The 23314-nt window shown below is 40.0% G+C and overlaps 1 protein-coding gene across 2 annotated transcripts in view; it reads right to left on the minus strand.

Moving 5' to 3' along the window:
* Positions 1 to 7412: 7412 nt before the first annotated feature.
* lasp1 (LIM and SH3 protein 1) overlaps positions 7413 to 23314 on the minus strand; it is a 29418-nt gene continuing 13516 nt past the window's right edge. Inside the window, exons 3-7 of one of the 2 annotated variants that reach the window (XM_020094332.2) lie at positions 21068 to 21152; positions 15421 to 15528; positions 12144 to 12219; positions 11145 to 11239; positions 7413 to 10547 (exon numbers count right to left, since the gene is read on the minus strand). In XM_020094332.2, the coding sequence (XP_019949891.1) occupies positions 10374 to 10547; positions 11145 to 11239; positions 12144 to 12219; positions 15421 to 15528; positions 21068 to 21152 (538 nt within the window). In that variant the 3' untranslated portion in view covers positions 7413 to 10373. Of the gene's footprint in view, positions 10548 to 11144; positions 11240 to 12143; positions 12220 to 15420; positions 15529 to 21067; positions 21804 to 23314 lie in introns of both variants that reach the window. The other variant, XM_069524807.1, reaches the window with a different exon arrangement.

The following is a 23314-nucleotide window of genomic DNA, read 5'->3' on the forward strand; positions in this document are numbered from 1 at the left end:
CGTCTCATTGGCACTCCTGAAAGGTTGCGTGAGGTTACAGGTGCCACAGAGGGGATATGTTCTTACAAACTGGCAGAGAGAATCAACTGTCACATTGTGCAGCATCAATTTAAAGGTAAATCCACACTGGGATACTTTCACATGGTGATATATCATTGATTTGTTCAGTACATTCCAGAAGTTACTGTGTGATTAAATACTGTCTTTTATGTAGTAGATGGCATCCGCTTGTCATTAGCCTGTGTTGTTTAAGTGACTGATCACCTAATAAACAGGAATAGAAATAGAGAAGCAGAAAGTTACAGCAGAGAAGTTTTAAAGTGAAAGTCACTACCTATATTTGAATCATTGTAAAATCTTGTGGGTGAAAAGCCTTTTCTTTATTGAGGCCACTGTCTGTGAAGAAACCAGTATGGTTGCTTCTTCTACAATAGACGAGTCTGATATTTTGAGGGGGGAATAATAAAGTTTTTGCTTGATTTATATGTGTGTTTATGATTTAGATCTAGAGACAAAACCTGCCACAACTGGAAACATCTGGAAGTAATGTCTCATTGTGGAGGTTTTACAAGCTATTCAAAAAAAGAACAAAAAAAATCCTAGAAGACAATGGAATATGTACAGAAATATGCACTGTAGTATTGTTGGAGTGCTATATTGTTCCTTTTAAAACTCATTATAAAGACTTTAAAATGTCCCATATTACTGCATCTACCCAGAAATACCACTGCGACCCAAGGCCCCCGCAGCAGAAAAACAAAAGAGCACCTGTTGTGGCTTATTTTGATTCAATATTGGCACATAACACAGCTGTGACATGCTAGAAGCAGCATGGCAGGCCACTGAGTGAAGGGAAGGGGTGTGTGTGTGTGTGTGTGTGTGTGTGTGTGTGTGTGTGTGTGTGTGTAGCTCAGGAATGCAGGTCTAAGTTACAGCAGCAGTACAACAAGGTCACACAACATGTGCAGGGCAGCAAACAACCAAACAAACCCTGCCCCACTTTCCACTGTCCCGCTTCAGCACATCATTTTCTTTTCTTAAGCAAATGAACACGAGGGCTATGGTGTCACTCGATGTGGTCACACAGAGGATGCAGCATGAAGGGAAGTGGCTGCACATGTGTGTGTGTGTGAGTGTGTGTGTGTGCGTGCGTGTGTGTGTGTGCGCTCAGATAGAACAGCGGTTGTATTGTAATGGTGAGGGTGGTAGATTATACTATCAGCAGAGGAATTCCGATTATTTGCCACAGCAGGTCTGTCTGCACACTGCACACATGCAGGAGAAACTTTAGCGAAGTGGTTGGAGGAGGTGGAGACGAGGGTGAAACTCTGACCTAAAAGGAAAAGTTTAACAGCATCATTAATCATAAAGAAATAATTAATATTAATAAATAAATAAATAAAAAGTATGAAAAGACTATTCTTGTATTTCCACATTTATTGATTTCTTCATGTATTCATTGATTTATTGATTTCTACTGTTATTTATTCTTTTATTTCTACAATTATTTATCTATACTTTTGTCATTTTTTTGGTCGTTCATTGCTTGACGCTGGCAAACACACAGGATAGTGGTATTCCTGGAAGCAGAGCCAACAGGACCATTTCCCAAAATGTTGCTATTTTTACTGGGTTTTCAAAAAATACATTTAGTAGAAGGGTTTTAAAAGATTAAAAGATTAACATTACTTAAAGGGATTGTATAAAACCCTGAAAATGTCCTCAAATTTATGGAACAGAAGGAGCAGCTGACCTGTGACCCTGGAGAGGGACGGACACATTGGAGAGGCCTGGGCGGGGAGGGGGAGGGAGGGCTCCTTCATCTGCTCGATGAAATGAAAAAGGAGAAATAAATTTTGTGTTCATAACAGCAGCACTGAGTTCAGGTCGATACAATAACAGATCTAAGCAACAGGGGAAAACTGTTTTTTTGGGCCTCAGTGTCTGATCACTGATGAATAAGCTTTATGTGATCTCCTGGAAAAAGTGCTTTTTACAAGAATATAATAAAAATTCAAATATAACACTGTGTTAAACTGTGAGTCATAATAAAATGACCTATTTCAAAAATGATCCCATGTCTCATAAACAAAGGGCTCCCTTTCCCCTAATGTGTTTGAATCTTTCCAAAGATAGTAAACATGTTGTTTTCCAACAGCTGTGTGTGCTGAATTAAAATCACCCACATGTCCTCCTGTCTCATGTGACCTGCTCTTCCACACATCTGGACAGAGCCGAGTTTATTCACTCCATGAAGTCACCTCCACAGGCCGAGTCTCCAGAGCCTGTGCAGTGGATGAGCAGCACCATCTGCAGGAGCACACGCAGCATGACTCCTCTCATTCACACGGTGGCTGCTCACATCATCCGGACGAGATGAACACAGCTCCTCTATCCGGAAAACGTTTTATCATGAGTCGGCATCAAGCTCAGAACAGGTTATTGTCCAAAAAACATTCAGTGACAACAGGAAATAAAGAGCTGGAGTAGGTGAAGAATAGGAAGGAAGGAATATATAAGAGCTGTAGTGTACATAGTAATGATAATAAAAATTATAATAAACTTTATTTAAACACAGTTACAATGTGCTTTACAAGTTAAAACTGAGGGCAATCAATAGAAAGAAATTCAAAGCAACCATAGCATAAAACATAAGAGGGTGAATATAAAAATAAAAATAAAATAAATAAAGTAAAACATTAAAAAATAGTTTAGGGTGAATTCAGACCCTAAATCCAGAGAAAGCACACCTATACAGTATAAATGTGTTTTAAAATAAAAATAAAAATAAAAGAACAGAGATCAACACAGCTTTCTGTTGCAGTGTTTCCAAAACCAAGATATTGTCTCAGACAGTTAAGCCCTTATGATCTCATTTTTAGGTCGTTAATTGAAACATAAATCCCTCAGCAGAGCGTGGAAGGTGAGGTCATAACCACAAACAAGTGACTTGCAATGAAGCTTGAGCAAAAATATTTTCATTATAAACTCATCACTATAAGCAACATGAAGCTTTTTCTCATTTCTTTGATGGGGACCTCAGGTTATGATCGGGTGAATGTGGTGTGAGAAGCTAAAATGGGAGAAATACTCAAGTTCAGCTGCATGATTATGTTCATAGAGATCATCGGGAGAAAAAGAAACTGCTCAAGATGTTTTCTGACACGTTATGTGGTCTAAAAGCCTAAACTCATGCACGTTCAGATTTTGTCGATGGTGAGGAAAAAACATTAGCTGTTAAAATTATACAAGAAACTATATAACAATGTGCTCAGTGGAGAGGTACAGAGTGAAACAAAAAATGTTTTTGTGTCATCAAATCACGTCCTGCACCCCCTATAGGTCCACGACTGATGATGGGGCTTGAAAACTTCATTGGCTGATGCTGAGCTGTTGACACTAACATTTAGAAACACCTTTTGTTTAAATCTATATTTATTCATTTTAATTCAGCCTCTATTAGAACTTGTGGATACCTTGAGGTAGAATACACAACAGTATAACAGAGTACAGAAAATATAACAATGCAAGACACCAAGAAAACACAAATAAGAAACAGTCAAATTTGAATAATGGCGAAAGCAGAAACCTTAAGAATAAATACAACAACTTTAAAGCAAATGGATAAACAACATCAAGTGAAACCGGAGGTAAAATAAGGTGAGATTAAAAAGTTAAATTGCCTTAAGGATAAAAATGTTGTTGCAGGTGCATGATGTGGAAAACTGGATTTACAGAGGCGGCCGTTGGCTCCTGCAGAGTAATCCAATCTTGGGTTCATTGAGAGGCCACATTAAAAACAGTGTATATACTAGATCTTTATATATCATTATTACTGTCACAATTATTATCAGGTGACGACATAGATGTCAGTGAGGATGGGTCGTGCAGGAAAGAATGTTTTATTAAACAGGCAGGATTAAAGCCTCTATTTGCAGGGATGCAAAACTCACATATGGAACACTGGAGAACAAGCAGGAGAAAAACGAATCCACATAGAAAACTAAGACAGGAGCACACAGAGCAAATCTACAAGGGAGGCAGGGATAACTGAACTCAGGTGAAACACATGAGGTCGGGAGCAGACGATCACAAGGGCGGGGAAATGAGACCAAGACGAGAAATAACCAAGAGACACACGAGGAAAGTGGCTTCAAAAGAAAAACTGGAAATAAACTCACATAACTCACAAAAAGATGCTGTCTTGAATTAAATATATTCAAACTCCACAAGGAAATAACAAAAGACAACAACTGATATAACTAAAGTCTTACAGGAGTTCTTATTCTGGTGATTAGATTTGTTTTTTATATCCTCAGCTTCTCTTGAGGATTGTTTTTTTTACTAGTATTATTCTTATCTCATGTTCCTTTGTTGTTTTCCTACATGCTACTTTTCTTTGTGACTCTCATACTGAATACTTACATATACATCTAGATTAATAAAATATGTATCTATCAATCTTGAAATTCTTCAAAATGATTGTCTTAGTTGCATTGTCCTCTCTCTATGTTTATCATCTACATATATATTAAATTCCACGACAAACAAGTGTGCTTGCACTTAAAAAACAAAAAGAATTCCTTATTTGCCTGACAAAACGTTTCTTTTGACAAAAACCGAATAATCTGTGGTTGTGAACAGAATACAAATATAGTGACTTGTGTGTTGAACAGCAGAAAAAGCAACTCTGCTTTACTGAAATCATCTTTATTCAACAGAACACACTGTCAATAATTAGTGCATCAGTAAACTGAACATGATTTATATACTGCAGAACATAATTTATATTTGAGGTTTGGTGGTAAGAATGACAAGCAAGTTTCTGATATGACATCACTGCTCTTCATATTTCATTTGCAGCCCAAAACAACATATATATATATATATATATATATATATATATATATATATATATATACTTTAAATATATTATTAAGACAAACTGAATAACAGTAACATACACATTTCAACAGACACGGTGATATGCTGTGATCTCTTCACTGAGTTATTGCACTGACGCCCCCCCCCCCCCCGTGATGGGAAACCTTGATTGTAGTGAGGAGGAGCACGTATTGTGGCAACACACAAAGAACATAACATTAACACTGACGTCAAGGCTGAGACAAAACTAAAGCAATGAGTGCAGAGGTGTTGGCCACACGTTGGATAATACTGTTAAACACACATGCACATAAGGTGGAAGTGATAATTAGACCACAGAGTCATAAAAAAAGGCAAATCCCACTGATATTTCTGGACTCGTGCAGAGGTAACACGTCTGCTTCTCAACACAGTCTGGATAGAAAACAAGCTGGATCCATTGCAGAGGAAGTAAGGGGAGACTCCTTGGACTGGACTGGTCCTCTAGAGGACGGAGAGATGACTTAGTGCAAGTGGGAGATAGAAAAAGAGAGAAAAGACAGTTTGGCCTCCAGTGCTCCCTCACTTCCGCTGGATCACTCCTCACATCCCACCTGAGAGCACTGATGGGAAACCATCACGGCCCTGGCTCCTCTTCCTGAAACAGACAACAGCTGCTCTCAGACATTTACAGACTGTCTCTGGAATGAAAAGCTACAAAAAAGCTAGAAGAGATGATTTTGAAATCATATCACATAGAAACAGAAAGGTGCACAGGCCCTGCTCAAGAGTATTCAACTTGCATCATCTCTGCAGTTTTATAGTTTTACAATATATGAATAATATATTTAACAATATTATAAAACCACAACATGTAACAGAAACATCAGCAGCATCATGTGAGACGCACAGTGGTCGCTCACCATTGTCCGGACACCAGGGATGCAGGAGAGGGAAAACACACATCCCGTGTGCGCCCATGTTTACCAGCCGCCTGTGTGGCTGAGCAGGAGCCCTCTTCATCCTCCTCCTCCTCCTCCTCCTCATCACAGCATGTAGATGATGTAGGAGAGGAAGACCAGGCCCATGATGGCGAAAAACATCAGCATCAAAATGTCCATCATGGTGGAAATGGTGTCAGACGGTGGAGGTGCGAGCAGGACGAACAGCAGCCGGTGCAGCAGCTTCGGCAAAGATCGGCAGTGTTCGGGGCGAATCCGACGGACCCCTCCCCCCTGTGACTCCGCCTGCTCTAGAACCGGAAGTGAAAGGAGGTATCTTTTCCTGTTCTGTTTTACTTCACGTTCAGAATGTCGCCTAAAAAGTTCACATTAAACAGTTTGAATCAAAGTTAAACGATTTGTTTGAGGCACCAGATTGTGACATTGTGAAGGAGGAAGACTAAACTCCGGGTGAACACTCTAAAATCACCAAAGGGCGATTGCCTCCATTGTTTTTTTTTATTTGTTTTTTTAAACTTTATTTACAAACTTGTTCATATACAAACATTGCAATTACGTACCCAACACAGGAAATAACCAGCTAACGTGACAGCACAGTTAAATGGACATAAAGAAGAATAGATATTAGTGATTAGTAATGTTAAGAAAGAAAGGGAAATACTAAACTTTTTAAAATGCAAAATATAAAACAGTTTATTGCCAAATTTTGTTGCATTTCTTAGTATCTATAAGATTTATAGTCTTGATATGTTTGTTAAATGTATGCAGAAATCTGGTGAAATGAATATTGTTTGTCATTCTGCATTTATTGATGTGAAATTTACCAAATTATCAGGTTAATAATAAAAACAATGTTATAATTTCATCTTCCTGCAGCCTAATTTAACTCCAAAATCAGATTAACACAATTTCTAATCCCTCAATCCAGTCCAAAAAGTCATTGAATGGATACAATAGTCCATCATTGATTATTGTTCATGTGTTTTTATTTATTTATCCTTTATTTAACCAATAAGGTCCCACTGAGATACAATATGTCTCCTGTCAGGGAATCCTGGTGAAGATGAGGAGCAATGAAGTTAAAACTTTTCAAATATAAATACAAGCAGGCAAATTGACAGTAGTTTGATTAAGTACAAATTTGTCAGGTTGTTTGTGCAACTGAAGCAAAAAATATAATAGTTTTCTTTCATTATGACCATTTTATGGCCCAAAGTCTATATTTCCTCCACCAAGGTGATAATATAGACATAGACAGGTTTGTTAGCAGCATTACACAAACAACACAGAAGGGATGGGGCCTGAGAGGACCCCATTAAATTTTGGTGCAGATTATGGGATGTATCCAGTATATTTTTTCATTTACTTTGTTTTATGAAAAATGTATCACAATTTCCATAGTTTTATTCTTATGGTTTTAAAGGAGAGGGATACTTGTTATTTTATGGTGGCGGTGATGGGGTGTAATGGTATAATGCACAGAGGGCATGAGGCAGGTGGGACAGAAGGTGACCTGGGTCCTTCTATAACAAGGGAATTCAGCGATGGTCTGACGGAGTTGAACAGAAGACATAGCACAAACAATAGTCTGAGAAAAATGACATTTTATTGAATCTGCAGAATCATAAGTACAATTTGAAGTGCTGTAACAGGGCAACAGGAGATGATAACAGGTCCTTAATTCTGAGTATGTATTCAGTATGAGTTTTGAATACATGTGTATGTCAATATGCATATGGTATCTTTATTTTTTTATTCAAACAAATAACAAAATTATATCAAAAACAAAAACAATTTAAGATGTAACGCACAAAACTGCTAAACCTGCCATTGTGGATGATATGATTTCAATCTGCAGAGTCTACAGTTTATAACCAGTATCATAGAAGCAGGAGATGATTCATCAGAAGCGCAGGAGCCTACAATGGAGTCTGCAGGAAAAACAGGGATCGCGGCAGAAGGGTGGACAGGACACTAGACAGAAACTGAATGGAAACGGGATATGATATGTCGTTACGGTTCAGTAGATGAGTGCTGCAAGGGCAGACGAACGGTATTTGGCAGCAAGAAGTTAACTCCTGACTAATATCCGGGTCAGACAAAACACTTGCTCAGCCTCACAGGCTGGGAGATTGAAACTGTGAGATCACTGCCCTCCTAACAGCACAGGCCTGCATCAACCCACGCACAAATTTGACTTTGCCATACAAATCAACCCTGAGCCTCACTTACAAAACACTGGCCGCCTTAAGCTACTTTTCCATTTCATCCAGGCCACCCACTGACATCATCAATCCGCAGAGTCACGGAGGCTACCAGTGTGACCAGCTTTGATATCGAGTTAAATTTGAGCAAACATCAACATTAGCCAGGAGCAGGAATAATGTCACTACAAGCAAAATTCTCCAGTTTACCCAAGAGAAACAACATTGAGCTTTAAAACAGCTTTCTGTTCTAGCATCTGCTTTGCAAGTAGATTCATCCAGTTGTCAAATAGGGGTTAATGCATAACACAGGCATACATACTATACAGTGTGTCCATTCATTTTGTTTAGCAACCCATTAACCACTTTGAGGTGTAGTAATCATATTTATCAGCACTGTCACAATTCATAACATTAGAAGGCTGAATTTTTTTTATGAATGTTCAACACCAACTGACAACTTGCACCACACTGAACTTTCTCCATCAGTTTTTTTAAAATCACATCACTTTCCCCTCAGCCAAATCCACAAAAATAATATGAACTTCTTTTTTCTTTTTTTATCTGCAGGCAAACCACTTCCCCCGAGCACCATGACCAGTAAAAACATTTTCCCTAACTTGACTTTATGATACATATACAATTGTACAATGTCATCTAGCTACAATAGTGAGAGCCTTGTTTGTTTTAATAAAGCTGAAATATCTCCAGCCCCTCCCACCCCATCGAAAAGCGCACCGCCTTGATCGCTCCATGTCTGTGACGATCTCAGTGCATCACATGGGAGGATGAATAAGCAAGGAAAAAGGGGATGTCTGTGCGATCATGGGTAAATTGCATTATTTACAAAACAGAGAGATGGTCAAATATCTTTCTAAGGTCTGATATGGTCCTCACAGAAATACAGTATCTAGAGTGGAGGAATGATGCAGCGTTTTTGTAATAGCCAGCAACGGGAACGCTCAATTTTGTGATTTGTGATGACCAAAAACCAAACGCTGGTAAATTTTTGACTGATATCATTGGTCGAATATCAAAAATAGTTTGGGATTCACCTGCCAGAGGAACTTCTCTACCTCTCTAAAATCTACCTTTATGGATGTTTTAATGACCAGAGCATAAAATAAAATTCTCTTGCATGTGTTTTAAATGCCAGTCTGTAACTTTACTCAGGAACAGGTTTAATTGTGAGACTATAGGGCTGATTTCTCCAACGAGCTGTCAGCGCAACTGCAGGTCGGCTTGGTTAATCCCACGACTAAACAAATGTGCGGGGCTGCACGCCTTCAGATAAACTCCTCTGTATGGATTCATAAATTGAGCTGCTGGTTGCATTTATTTAACAAACTAATATTAATTTTGAAAATAAGCTTCTCATAATAACAAGAAAAGATAAAAGGAAGAACAGCATGAGAAAAAAACTTCAAAAACATTTAGCACAGCCAAGGTTTCACCAGTTTCTCTCGACATTAATGGAAAAACAGACTGGAATGTTCACTCAGAAAAAAAATGGAATGAATTTAAAATAAAAAATAGAGAGAGTTGTGCTGGCCTCCTTTTTTACATGCCTTCTCTTTGATGGTGATTTCGTAGCAAAAAGGGAAAAAAGACTCAACCTGTTCTGATCTCGTTTTTTTCTTCAAACATTTGTCACAATAGCTTTGAGGACTGAAGGATGCAAATAAGCGGAATAAACGTGTATAGATGAAAAATCCACAGCCACTGTGGTGATGTATTCAGTTTGGCTGCAGAAGATGGACTGATGACGTCCCCTAACTTTGTCCCTGATCCCTCCTGTATGACTGTCACACTCGTGAAAGGCAACGACAGGAGGTGCTCTTCAGTTAGGCTGCGATTCCAGTTTCACACAGATACCCACAATGCAAAGCTGAACGCAAGGGTGGCCTCTTTGAGCACACAATGGCAAAATGTGTGTCAACCCATAAATATATTAAAAACCTCTCTGTTAAGACTGATAACCGGCTGATTGGTGCAAAAGGGTTAGAGGTTAAGGGAATGTACTAAAGTCAAAAACATGAAAGAGGATGACGGTCATCCAAATGGAGACAGACATCAGCACAGACAGAAGGACAGAAAGAGACAAAAAGACAGACAGATAGAGGGTGTCTGTGGTTGGCAAGCTGAACGGTAAGAGCAGAGAAAGAAAGCAGGGTGGGGCGGGGTGGATTTGAGTTCTCACATGACAGATTAGGGAACAAGAGTAAAATAAAGAGAAAGCGGCGTTAAGATGAGATGGCACTGGGCTTTTCCTTTCTTTCTTTCCCTCCTTTTCTCTACCTACTCCTCCTCCTTTTTCTCTCCCTCATTTTACTTTCCCTCTCACTCAGATGGCCTCCACGTAGTTGGCAGGCAGCATGCCTTGCTGGCCGGTGCGCTCCACACGCCCGTACATCCAGCCCTCGTCGATCTGATGTACGTCCATGATCACATCTCCGTCCACGAAGGACACCTCGTCCTCATCAGCTGCAGCATAGTCATACACGGCCCTGTACCGTTTCTGTGGACACAAGCGTAACACAAAGATGTTCAGTAAGATCCTGAGAGGAGCTACAGCAGAAATCCTCTTATGTTGTATATGTCTATCACTAAAGTTACAGCAATAAAATGTCTTAGTTATTGTAACCTTTTGGGAAATTGTTATCAAAAACATAATAATGTTACTAACATGGTAAACTATCAAAGAACATCAATGATTATCTGCTTGTTTGTTTGTTTGCAGTGTAACAAAAAAGAACTACTCAACTGATTTCTAAGAAACATGGCCGAAGGTTGAGACATCAATCAAAAAAAGAACCCCTTAAAAAAATGTTCTATAAAAAGTCAGTCCCATTATGATTTATTGAAGCCCCAGTTAATGTCTGTCCAGCAGGTCAGAACCCCAAACTATTCAGTTTTATGTCACATAAGTTAAGAAAACCAGCAAATATGAACATTTAAAAGATCAAATCTGTGAACTATTGGCATTTTTGACAATATACTTGCCAAGTAATTGTTTTAAAAGGTGATTATCTTCAGACACTTTGCAGGTTCTGAATTCATGAAGTCATGCATCCTGACCAGTTCAGCAAAAGTCATTGGACAGTGGAAGACCTACCCCAGAACCGGACGTTGGGCCGCCGGTTGCCTGGCCCACTGATTCAGAAGCAGTATCATAGTTGTTCTGAGATCCTGCAGAGGGCTGGAAAGCAGCTGATTAAACAGAAAGAAAGAAAATGAATATGCAGGGAACATTAACTCAGACCAGATTCACAGGGGAGATGTCCGGGGATTCAGCCGCAAGTGTTAAATTTGTAAACTGTAGTTCAGTTATTTTGGGGAGGAGAACTGAGCTTTGAATACATAAAGCAAATGCCTGCAATTTAGTCCTGCCTGCACTGACTCTGAGAGGGTGAGGTTTCAAATACATGGCAAGTCAAATTGCATCCAGTACCTGTTGATTTCCCTGTTGAGGAACCATGTGAACAATGCTTTTCTGTGCTGACGTTTATTTCAGGGAAGTAAAACGAAAAGGGGGACTTTGGTTGCTCAAATAACTAAGGTTTGTAATGTTTCTCATTTTCATTACTTCAAACTTGCTGAGCTTGAGCAAACCATTCTGACTTGAGAAATGAACAGTTTGTAAGTTCAGATTACGCAAGACTGGAATTACAGCATTTTGTGCAGCAAAGTGACAATTAACAGCCGAGTGGGATAAATGCAGACGAGGGCGGCAGTGAACATGTTACGACTAAGATCCCTGAGTGGTGTGACGAATTGACCAGTCTGATGAGCTCATCTAGCCTGTGGCAGCGATAAAGCCACGCACCATGCAAGGAGCTCCAAGAAAAATGTAGGTGCAGCACTTGGTGTACTTTTCTGAGAGAACTGAAGTGTTAAAGTTCTTCAAAGAATGTTTTCCCACTTTTAATAGTGTTATCCATTCATACAGTTGGTTTGCTTTTATTTTGTATTTATTTTTAGATTTATGTTTTCAAAAAGTTTCCCTCCCACCGTGTACAATTTTTCCACCACACCACAGCCCTGCACTGCTACTGTAGCTGCCTCTGCCCAGTGCTTAGTGTGAATGTGTGTTTTAAACAAAGTAAATAAATACCTGGGCTGGGGCCACTTGGCTGTTGTGGGGCAACTCCTCCCATCTTAGCCTTCTCAAAGTCCTCATGGTACTTAACCTGCAAGAGACCGACAAGAACAGTGTGAGCTCACAGAAGCAGATGAACTCCACACACCTTCAAGAAGACAGAGATCAGTGCAAACTACTGGGGATGATATAGCCTTGAATTATTTATTAAGTGCATGAATTTTTTTTGACATTATCACATTTTTGTCCAGCCTTTGGAGTTGCATACAATTATAATCCCCTAAAAATAACATAAATAAACCAAGAAACACAACCAGGGTAAGCAGCAGGAAATGAATACAATGGTTAGAAAACCAAAACAAAGTAAATTTACTTAAGGTCCAGGAATACATTTTAGGTTGGATTCTCTAGCCAATTATTGCAAAAAAAAACTATTTTATATGTAACAATACTGCCTAAAGTAAGCTATATAAAATTGCTAAATATGAACTTTTATAGGACTTTTGAAAACCTGTAGATACCCTGCCAAGAGCTTTAAATCTACAGGTGTAGTGTTTTTTCCAGGAAGCAGTCACAGCATGTAGTTAATTTTCTATCCACCAGAGGGCTCCCACTTGTTGTACAGCTTTCCTGTTCTTGTGGTGTTAGGTGGGGCAGCAGAGCCTCTGGAAGCAGCTCGACACTGAGAGGAAGTGACATCTCAGCAGTGGCCGGAAGTAGTGTGAGCTCAGAGTTGCATAGCAACCGCAGCTGACATATCAAGAAGAACAGGTGAGGTGTAAAAAAGAAAAGAAAAAAATAAACTCTACGCCTAAATGCTCGGGGTGAGAATGAGCCAGCTAGATTCAAGAGGAAACAATGAGAGGAGGAGGGGAAATCATGACTGCACACGCTGAAATCATTTATTTATTTATTTATTTATTTAAATCTATGACTCATAAACTCAGGTAAAACTGAAGAGTTAATGATTCTTCAACCTCTCGAGCTGGTGCGACAAGGGCAGCATTCAGGGACAACATGAAACAGGGCCAGTGTAATGAAACTGACCGAATGACTGCTCTATGACTACACTCAATAACTCGTCCCCCTTACTGCCAGGGCTGATAACAGACTGACTCACAGTGTCTCCGCTCCAGATTTACAACGCTCGATTCTGTCCCCTGCTAAATGAGCCCACTGTGCCAGCGGCATTTTCAAGGAGTGTGTTCACAGACTGGACAGGATGACGGAGTGTTAGCGCAAGAACAGTGAAGCGAGTGACTGAGAGAACACAGCGGCTGCTCTAGAGTGCAATATGCTGCGTGAGAGTGTGCGAGGGAGATTCATTTGGCTTGTTTTGAGTAAGCACGACAAACGGACGAGTTGGGTCTGGACATTCTCAGGACTTTCACTTATGAATAACGGAGCAGGAGATTGTTTGGGTCAGACACATTCACAACGACCTGGGTAGATCATGCAGGAGGCAGGACATGATGTATAAATTCAGCTATGGAAATCACACATCCTTGTTTATGTTAGTTCTCATCACCAAAAGCTCTCAGTTGACATCATCTTCAGTGTCTTCTACATGTATAGCACCTCCTTTCCGGCCTGAGATATTCATATTATTTTTTTCCCCCAGTTTTGTGTCTGTGTTCAAAACATCAACAACATGCCCACTCACTCTGTGAATTCTCAGGACATTATTCTGCTGGATTGTAGAGTTTTAACAAGAGGCCTTGCAGGAAAATTCAGGAAGAAGAAAGTCCAGAGCAACTGACTCAGACATCTGCGTTCTCACATACAGACCCTCTGGTGAATTTCAGGAGAATATTTTGAGTTAAGTGCATGTCTGAAAGCAGGATATACAGGAAGGGCCCAGAATGCTGCTCAACCAAACTGGTAGCTGCTACTTATTTTTTTTTGGTGTTAAACAAAAGGACAGTGATGGGAAGTGACACAACTGACATTCTGCAGAGGCTGCTGGTTTGTTTCCGCGTGTCCAGGAAAGAGAGCAAAGGGGGAAGGAGACGTAGCATTCATCTGAAGCGGTTCCATCATGATTGACTGTGAATGACGATGAATTATTGCGAGCAGATGTCGGGTTTATCAGGATGACTGATGCGCCCACGATGTACCCAAATCAATCTTGCCATAACGCACTTGTTATCTTGATGTGGCTTGCTTGTGCGCACCCATAAATACATGTAATGTGTGTGTCTCTCTCCGTCCTGCAGATTTCCTTGATCTCAGTCACGCAAGATCTTTCATCACATGAACGCAGTAATTACCCATCACCCTCCACACTAATTATACCATTAGTGAGGCCGGTGCAGAGCTGCTTATGTGTAACGTCGTATGTTTCGCGTCTGAGCGAGGGAGTTTCACATCAAAATAAAAAGCCTGCGCTGCTGACTTAAGCAGTCTGGGGACGCGAGTTAAACACTGTTTGCATTTCTACATCGCTGTTCTGTATTTACAGAGAAATGGCAAATCAATAACAGGAGTCGAGGGAAAGACGAGGAGAGAGTGGAGGAGAATGGTCCATGCGCAAGTGATTTGAGCAGAATTCCATCAATATAAATGAAGAGTGATGCGAACAGGAGGCGACAGACATTGACTGGTATCAGTGAGTGAGTGGAAGGAAAGATACAAAAGTCAACATAAACAAAATAACCACTCTTAAAATTAAAGCAATAAGGCCCCGTTTTAGTTTTGAAACTCTGTGTGTTAGAATAGACAGATAAAATTAGACATTTGGGAATGATGACACCCACAGTCACTTCCTGATTTGGTTCCTATCAATTCACGACTTGACAAATGAATGGGGACACCGTTGCAAACACTTCAGCCCCTTCTCCATAGGTCAAAAAACCCATTAACACCCACTTACATCTGGCTTTTGCCTGCAATGGGAATGGATACAATTGGCAACCACTCCTGGGTCAAATGACTCGGCAGCACAAGTTTTACTGCTACTTTTGGTGTAAAAGAGGTATTATTGTCATTAATAACTGAACCTCGTCGTCAATCCATGAACAGAAATCTTTCTTGTGCTGTTCCTTGTTCTCAGTATTTTCTGTAACTAAACAACCAACTGCAGAATAGACAATCTGCTTCCTATACAACAGCACACACATACCCAGTATGTAAATGGACATGTAAAACATTTCAGATGTGACCCTGTTCAGTGGACTTACTTCAAATCCTCAGTTCATTGTTACCAACAAAAAATATTAGAGATGTAAAGAAATTAAATGGACAGGTGGATTAAAAGGTGATCCTTGTAAGTGTCTGTGTTGTTGACACTTACATTGCTGATAGTATTCTGCATTTTCTTAACTCTCTGGAACTCTGGCGTGTCTGCGAGCGAGGTGAAACATTTTCCTCTATTCTTCTCAAAATCCTCCTTGTAGTAAACCTGTAGACAAAACACAATCATGTTAGAAATTAAGAGACGGTCAGAATACACAAAGCGAATCGCACAGCTATGAACAGTTTCTATCGGTTTGTGTAGGTCGACAAATCCAACAGATGCAGCGCAAATTAATATTTATAGAAACCCTGACCTAGATCCATTCAACATACAGAAAGAGATCTTCTTGCTTAACATGGGAATAATTTCCACTTCCTCCAAGATTATAATATTTGTATATATAGTATCTGTTGTATAGTGTTAGTGCTTGAGCATGGACTAGCAAATGGATCTGTCCTGAGTTTTAATGAGCTGTGCGCTGGCCTAATAAAATATTTTTATAGCAGGAGGAAAATGGTTTTACAGTTGACTTTATTGCAGCTTGACACCATTAGATAACTAATATGAGAACCCTGAAATGTCACCTCCAGTAATATGAACATTCTGCTAATGTTTTTCCTCAGCAGAGGATTGGTTGAGGAGCCCATGTTTAAATTAAATTTAAAATGCTACTATTATCAATGCATTTCCATTTTATTGTAGTGGATTGACTCACTACAAAATATAAGTTTAACGATAATACAACATGCAAGAAAAAAGACAAAAAACAGATGATACTTTAAATATCAGTTGATACTAAAACTAGCAGGAATGATCAACAATTTATATGGAAATAATAATTGCATATAATGGTACAGGCCTGGTGGGCCGCAAGAGAACCCCCCCCCCCCAGAACCCCCAGCGTACTAAAAAAATCTATCAATCAATAACAATACAAAGAATGCCAAAGGAATAACAAGTGGTACATTTTCATGTTTCTGATGAAATATTTGTAAGAGCTTCACCGATTATAGTGAACCAATTTACATCTTTTAGCGAAAGACAACACTGTTTCTAAATGACTACATAACATGTTTGGCATTTTGTTGCAGGTATTTTGGTAAATATCAGTCAGGCTGATTCATCCGTCCGGGTCCAGTGACCTTAAGCAGTGACCGTTAAAGTGGGAGTGTCGAAATGTTTCTGCAATTCTGGTATTTCCCCATTTTCTGATTTACAGCATGCCTACACAGAAAACCAGAGATGATTTTAAGTCCAGGACAGAAATAAATCACTAATTTCCTATGTATGGACTATGACTTCAGAAAGCATTACTTGTGTAAGCAAAGTGAGGTTGGCCACATATATTCAAGCCTCTTGTGGTGACGATTGTTTCCTGTCTGCTGGGGGAGTGAAGGCCTTACATACAGGACGTGGCAGCAACCATATATGGTCACACTGAGAGGTAGCGTATGACAAATTGCCTGTGTGCTTTCTAGCCCTCCCACCCTGTCCTGACCCTGAGGGCAGAAGAGGAAGTGTCCAGCCCAGGCAAATTCAGATGAATATCTTATACAATGCATGACCCCCCACCCCCCGAGGAGTTTCTGCAGGTTTCAACAAGTTAAAATTCAAGTTAAAATTCAAGATGTTTTTAGACCATAATGAATACCATTTAGGAGCCCACGTCATAACTGAAAATAAAGTCAGATAGCAGAATAGAGAATATCCTGGAAACACCACTTTATCTTACATTATCAGTTCTACATTGGTCTTATTTGTATTCTACATTTTGTCCAATGACTGCAATGCTTTTCGTTGGAGTTATGGGCAAACATGAGGCTACAGTGCAGTTCTTTTATTTCATCATGAAGTGAACTATTAATTCCAGCTTTTTATTGATGGATTGGACTAGGCTGACCATGCTGACCATGACCATGCTGCTGTATGAAGGTCACTGATGATGTTTTCTTCCATTTGTTTGGGTTAGATGTGTGTTGGAGTTGGTTATACATTGTGCAGAGGCTGTAGTGGTGGTCAGTGTATTCTACAAGACCATTAAATCATCCAGGATGTAAGAATAGTGTTCCAGTTGTTGTATATGAGAGGTCTATTTTATTTTTAAAAATAGTTCCTCGGTGACCGGGCGCCGCCATGAATGATCTCACACACGACATCTTGCATAATTTATTTTTAACCCCAAAAAAGCAGCCACGCATTCTGATTTTTGTCCAATCGATGTCCTCGGCACACGCCATGATATTTTCAACTGTGACAAATCACTTACTTATTCCTCCCCACACCAAATCCTTATTCCTGCCTCCATGGCGACTGCGCCAATATCAACGCTCCCCCCCCCCCCCCCCCCCGCCCATTACCAGCACACAAAAGCTTCATCCCTCCATCCTCTCCCAGAGTGTCCACATAATGTCTGACACTGCTAAACAGAGTGCTGACCAATCCTCCTCTCGTCTCATGATGACATGGTTGTGATTCTACGATGGTGTGTGTCAGAGATATCCGCTGTCATCCCTGGCATGAAGTCCACTGAGAGATAGATTGAAAACTATAGATGATCTTCATTCCATGGGAAATTATACACGGCTCTCAAGCCTGCGCAGAAAGATAAGTCATGGAGAAGATTAATGCGGCCTCGGCCCATCTTTGTCCTTCATTCCCACTCCGCTCCCATCAGTCAACGAATTATCCTCCCCCTATTTTTATTTCTCAGACCGTCTCCTTTGTCTTTTTGGATCCATGCAACAGCTTCTTCTCCTCCTCCTCCTCCAATCATGCCTCTGCTTTCTCTCCCCACCCACACTCCATCCTCTTGCCCTGTTGCTTTTTCATTCATTCATATTTTACTGCCTCAAAAGCAACAGACGCAGACATCCCATAGAGCAGAAGCTCTTCCCCATGATGATCTTTCTCTCTGCATCTATTTGCATTCCTTTGGCTTTCCTTCCTCTGGGGATTTCACTTTTATCTCTTCCTTTTGCACCCTGAACTCCTCCCTCCTCTCTCTGTGTTGGTGCCTTCCTGTCTCTTCCTTTTTTTACTCGCTCACGTGCGCCTCATTGCTCTCCCTCCTCTCAAATTTCCTCTCCCCAGTTTTTTGTATTTCTCTCTGTCTCTCCATCTTGTTTCTTTCAGTTTCCCCCGCAAAGTCTTGTAATAAGGTGTGACAAACCTCTACCCTGCTACCATAGCAATAGGTTTCCCGTAGCAACGCAGCAGCTGTGGCATGGGGTTACACGGCCACAGTTATCCGCAAACACTTTCAACTTCCTTGCAAAGTGTATAGCTCAATAATGCTGTAATAGCACATGATCATCACAGTGCGTGAGGCTTCTGTCGTATTATCTTAACAAATACACAATAACTACATACCGGTATGTACATATCATGTTAACTGTATGCATTATGTTTTATTTTCTCACATCACTAACCCATGAAATTTTGGTGCGGATCCAGTTTATTGGCATTTTCACTAATTCCCCAGGAAATAATTACTGGATCTTAATGAAAAAATAAGTCATATTTAGATGTGCTTTAATGAATTTAAGGGGAACATTGGGCCTTGGCTGAGGTATGCACTTGACTTAGTGTCATTCTAGTTAAATAGACAAGTCTCAACACAAACATTTAGCAGTTTAACTTTCTTAACTTGAAACGGTTGTTCCAGCTTCTAATCATGTATGACAACAGGGTGAATATGGTAAGGTTGAATGAAACGAGCAGTTTGAATATACTTTCTTGACATATGGTATTTTAATAGCCCCCTTTCACCATTTTACGACATTTAACAGGCAAGAATAAAATCAGTAGATTAAATAAAAAAGCATTAGCTACAGCCCTATAGAGAGGAATGTCTTGATCATAAATCATTTTAGACCTACTTCCTTAAAAGCTTTGGGTATTACTGGAATCACAGTTTCCTGTCCACTCAGAGCCACTGCTCTCACACAAACAGAGCAATGACACTACTCTTTAATCACGATCGCATTAATCCTTCCTGTCAAACAGACATCTTTTGTGTATTATAAGCTCATTTTGAGGCTACTGTTGATGATAAACCATTTGTATAATCACCGTCTCTGGGTGTTTGGTTGAGTGTTGGTGGGTGGGGGTGGTGGTGGTGGAGTCAATCCGTGTGGAAAAACACCATCTGTCTGTCAATCCCTTCATCATTTCCCTCCCTGCATGACCCCCCACCCCAATACTCCGCAAATCCCAATCTCGCATACACACACACACACCCCCAGAATCACATGTAGCGTTTTGACAGACATTTGGAAAATATGAATGATGTGCCTTCTTTAATAACTCCCGCCCACATGGACAACTCTTTTCTATGCTGCACGACGTGAAAACAGCTTTTCACCATGGACCCCCCCATTCCTCATCTTGTTATTAATGAGGCTGTAAATGGCTGAAGTTGTAGGCGTCTTTTTAAAATTAAAGTGTGCAATCATAAATGTATTATGCAGCTGTTTCTGTGGTTGTTTTTCTGTGGCTCTACGCTGCAACAAAAAGTAGCTAGATATTATGGCATAAATAAGAGAAGTTAAACCTCACATGACAGCCGTCAAAATTGATGACACTCTGCCACTAGTTTTCCACCACATATAATAGCATTTTCTACTCACTCTATCTGTGACTTGTTATTCTTCCTATAACTGCAGGAAGCCACAATGGGAAAACATTGTTTAAAGTCTGTCGGTGAGTGTAAATCTTGCAGAATCTCTGTCGCGGCCGTCTTTATTAAGGCAATAACACATGACCCAGTTCAGATGGATATTTTGGTCTGATGAGGGTTTTTTTTGTCTCTCAGAATATATTTGGGTCTTTATTTTAGCTTCAGCTGGAGAAGCTTTAGTGATGTTTTCTTGGGGTTGTAAATCAGATCAGGATGGGAGAAAAACTGAATATTTTAAATGAGGTTCACTCAATCAAATTATATTTGTATAGTCCATATTCACAAATCACAATTTGTCTCATAGAGGGCTTAACGAGGTGCAACATCCCCTGTCTCAAGAGTAAGGAAAAACTACCCCTTATTAACAGGAAAAAAACTTGCCAAATAAATGTACAGCTGCAAAAGATGCAGAGAAAGTAGAAGTGCAACAGTAGAGGCCTCAGTAGCCCTGGGTTTTAAGTCAACATGGTATAAAAATTTATGGAGCTATGAAAACCCCCATAAAGATGCATATGAATGACAGTCATACACATACTCAACACTGATGGAGGTTGTTGAGTGAAACAAGTTTTTTTTCCCAGAAAGAAATTGTTCTGGCTACAGAAACACTGTTAAACTAGTGGTATATTCATTTTTTCCTTCTCAAACAAACTAATATTCTTTTATATTGTTCTTATAACATTTCATTTCATGATAGTCTATAACTGTGGACCATCCAGCCCTTTCTTCATGTCTCCTCCTTGTCCATTGTGAATCAATTTCATGCTTGACTTCTCAGGTGTGTCTTCAAGTTTGAGAACGCACTTATCTTGAATGTTTAAACTAGGTCTGAATTAGTCTGATAAAGTTATCAGAAAGTTGACTTTGTGGAAGAACTTACTCCTGGATCATTTTTAGGGTTAATTCAAATTAGGCTTTTCCAATTATGCACATTGATTTATTACCTCGTGTGTGGAACAAAATGTGTGTGTGTTTGACAGCTGGAATTTGGGTTAGTGTTAATATTATGTGTAGTTACTGACTTACATTGCTCTGCATCTTTGTCTGTTGTTGGAGGCGGAGGTTCTCTGGAGTGTCAGCCACAGAGGTAAAATTTGTCTTGGGGTAGTGTCTGCAAAATAAACACACAAAACAGTAAAAAACGTCAGTACACTGTAAACATGCACACACATAAACAAGCAGATGCCAGCTTTTACTCAGTCTCCCACTGTGACGCTCAAGCCAAGACTCTAAGAAAAAAAAAAACATAACAGTGCGCAGTCTGTGGCCCCCATAGTGGGGGCATTTGTTATTCAAGGTGGTCTTGAGGTTGAGTTAGAAGCCCCTGTCGACAAAAGGCATGTCAGTACAACACTCAATGCTCTGTCAGTGGAAGCCTGACGTCAGGACGAAACGAGGAAGTGCAGGCAGGCAGGCTGTGGGTGGGGGAAGAGAGCCTCACGGTTGCAAAGTTTTGGACGAGACCCATAGCAGGTGTGGAAAAAATTTGAATGTTAAAAAGCTTACAGAGCACAGGCACACACACATATGCGGAAACACTCATGGGCACGTCCCTGTAAGGGATAACAGGAAGAGAATCTGCATGCAACAGACACAACAGGGTCAAAGAGACAGTGGACAAGTGTGAATGATGTCATGGGCAGCCCCCTTAAGCACAGCATGAAGGCGAATCTCTTTTCTGAATGGATTCTGGGAAATTGCTTGACAGTCGGGGACAGTCATAACCATCCGACCTCCCGCTGCTCAGGAGAAGATGCTCTGTCTGAAACAAACAGCAAACGTAAATGTACTCGATTAAGCTTAAATGCACATCTTCCTCGCAGACACGCAAGCATGCAGCACTCAGTCAGAGCATCATTCCAAAAGCCATTCATCACACACGTACTTATTGATTACCTAAACCGCTGCTGTGGGTGCAAAGCATAAGACAGTGTTTTTATACACTGGAGGCTTCTGTGCACAAGAGGCCGTGAGGTCCACAAATAATGGTGCCTGCCAGTTCAGTGTGATCCTTAAGCCAGCGAAAACACATGGCTCAAATCCAGTGGGAGAGGAAGAGCCCTCACAGTTTATCTAATAAGGACTGCAGTTCCCAGCATGCCTCAGAGCTCTGGGTGACCTCAAAATTCTTCAACCAGTATCCATGCCTCTGGGTAACCCATTTAGGCAATGTGTTTACTGTTCCCTTGACAACATAGCAAACACATTGTATTAGCATTCCTCCCAATGTTATTATGGGATGTGAACTTTTACAAAAGGATTGTGGTTGGCGTATTTTACATAGAGCTATAAAAAGACACGTTAGTCACTTTAATGATAATGTGAAAGAAAGGGAAGAGGAACATGAATGCAATCACATTGGAACAAGAGCAGAAGTTGGTGTGATGTATGACAAACCCAAGCATCCTGCTAGCATCCACCCAAAAACATGCATGTCTGTGCACATTTTGCTTTCACAACTCTTAGCACTTTTCCTAAAAGGGCAACCTTCAGATGTGGTGCTTATCTATGTTATCAGTTGAGCAGGCAAATCAAACTGCAATGCAAATTAATTCAAATCATGCTACTCTTTCTTTGCTGTAGGATATCTAACAAGAGAAGCACATGATACATGACATTACACTTTCAATCTTTCATTTTAGACAAGGACACCTACCGCTTCTGATTGAAAATATCTTTAGTTACCTGTTACATGTTAAACGAATCAGTAAAGTAGGGCTGAAACCAAGTAAGTGGTTCAACTTCTACATTAATCTCCATCAAAAGATTTTGCATGGGATTCTGTAGAATCTGTAGACAAAGGACAATATTTGGGGCTGTAAGCCTTCTGGTTTCCTTTTCGAGTTTGACCAATTCTTTGAAAAGTCCTTGGTTGCTCACAGCTTTACAGTGTGTGGAGAGCAAAATAAGCAGAACTCATTGCCCCAAATCAGCTTTCTAACTTATCTGCATTCATGTACAGACAGCTGGTAATAGAAATTTGGCAAAATGTCTAAAAAAAAAACAGACAGAATCTTTGCCCAGATATCGTTGCCCCCAGAGGCTAATTTGTCATCAGATGATACTACTACTTGCTCCGTGATTATATATATATATATATATATATATATATATACACATACATTAAAAGACACAATAATTGTGAATCTTAACTTTTCTAATTCTGTGCAGGGCAATATCAAATATTCTCTATCTCCATTGATCAATAATGTCAAGCATGTCTAACTGAAATATTGAAGACCAATTGAGGACACGTCGTAGTATTGAGGTTAA

This window comes from Paralichthys olivaceus, chromosome 5 (assembly GCF_024713975.1).
Source record: "Paralichthys olivaceus isolate ysfri-2021 chromosome 5, ASM2471397v2, whole genome shotgun sequence".
NCBI classification, from domain to species: Eukaryota; Metazoa; Chordata; class Actinopteri; order Pleuronectiformes; family Paralichthyidae; genus Paralichthys; species Paralichthys olivaceus.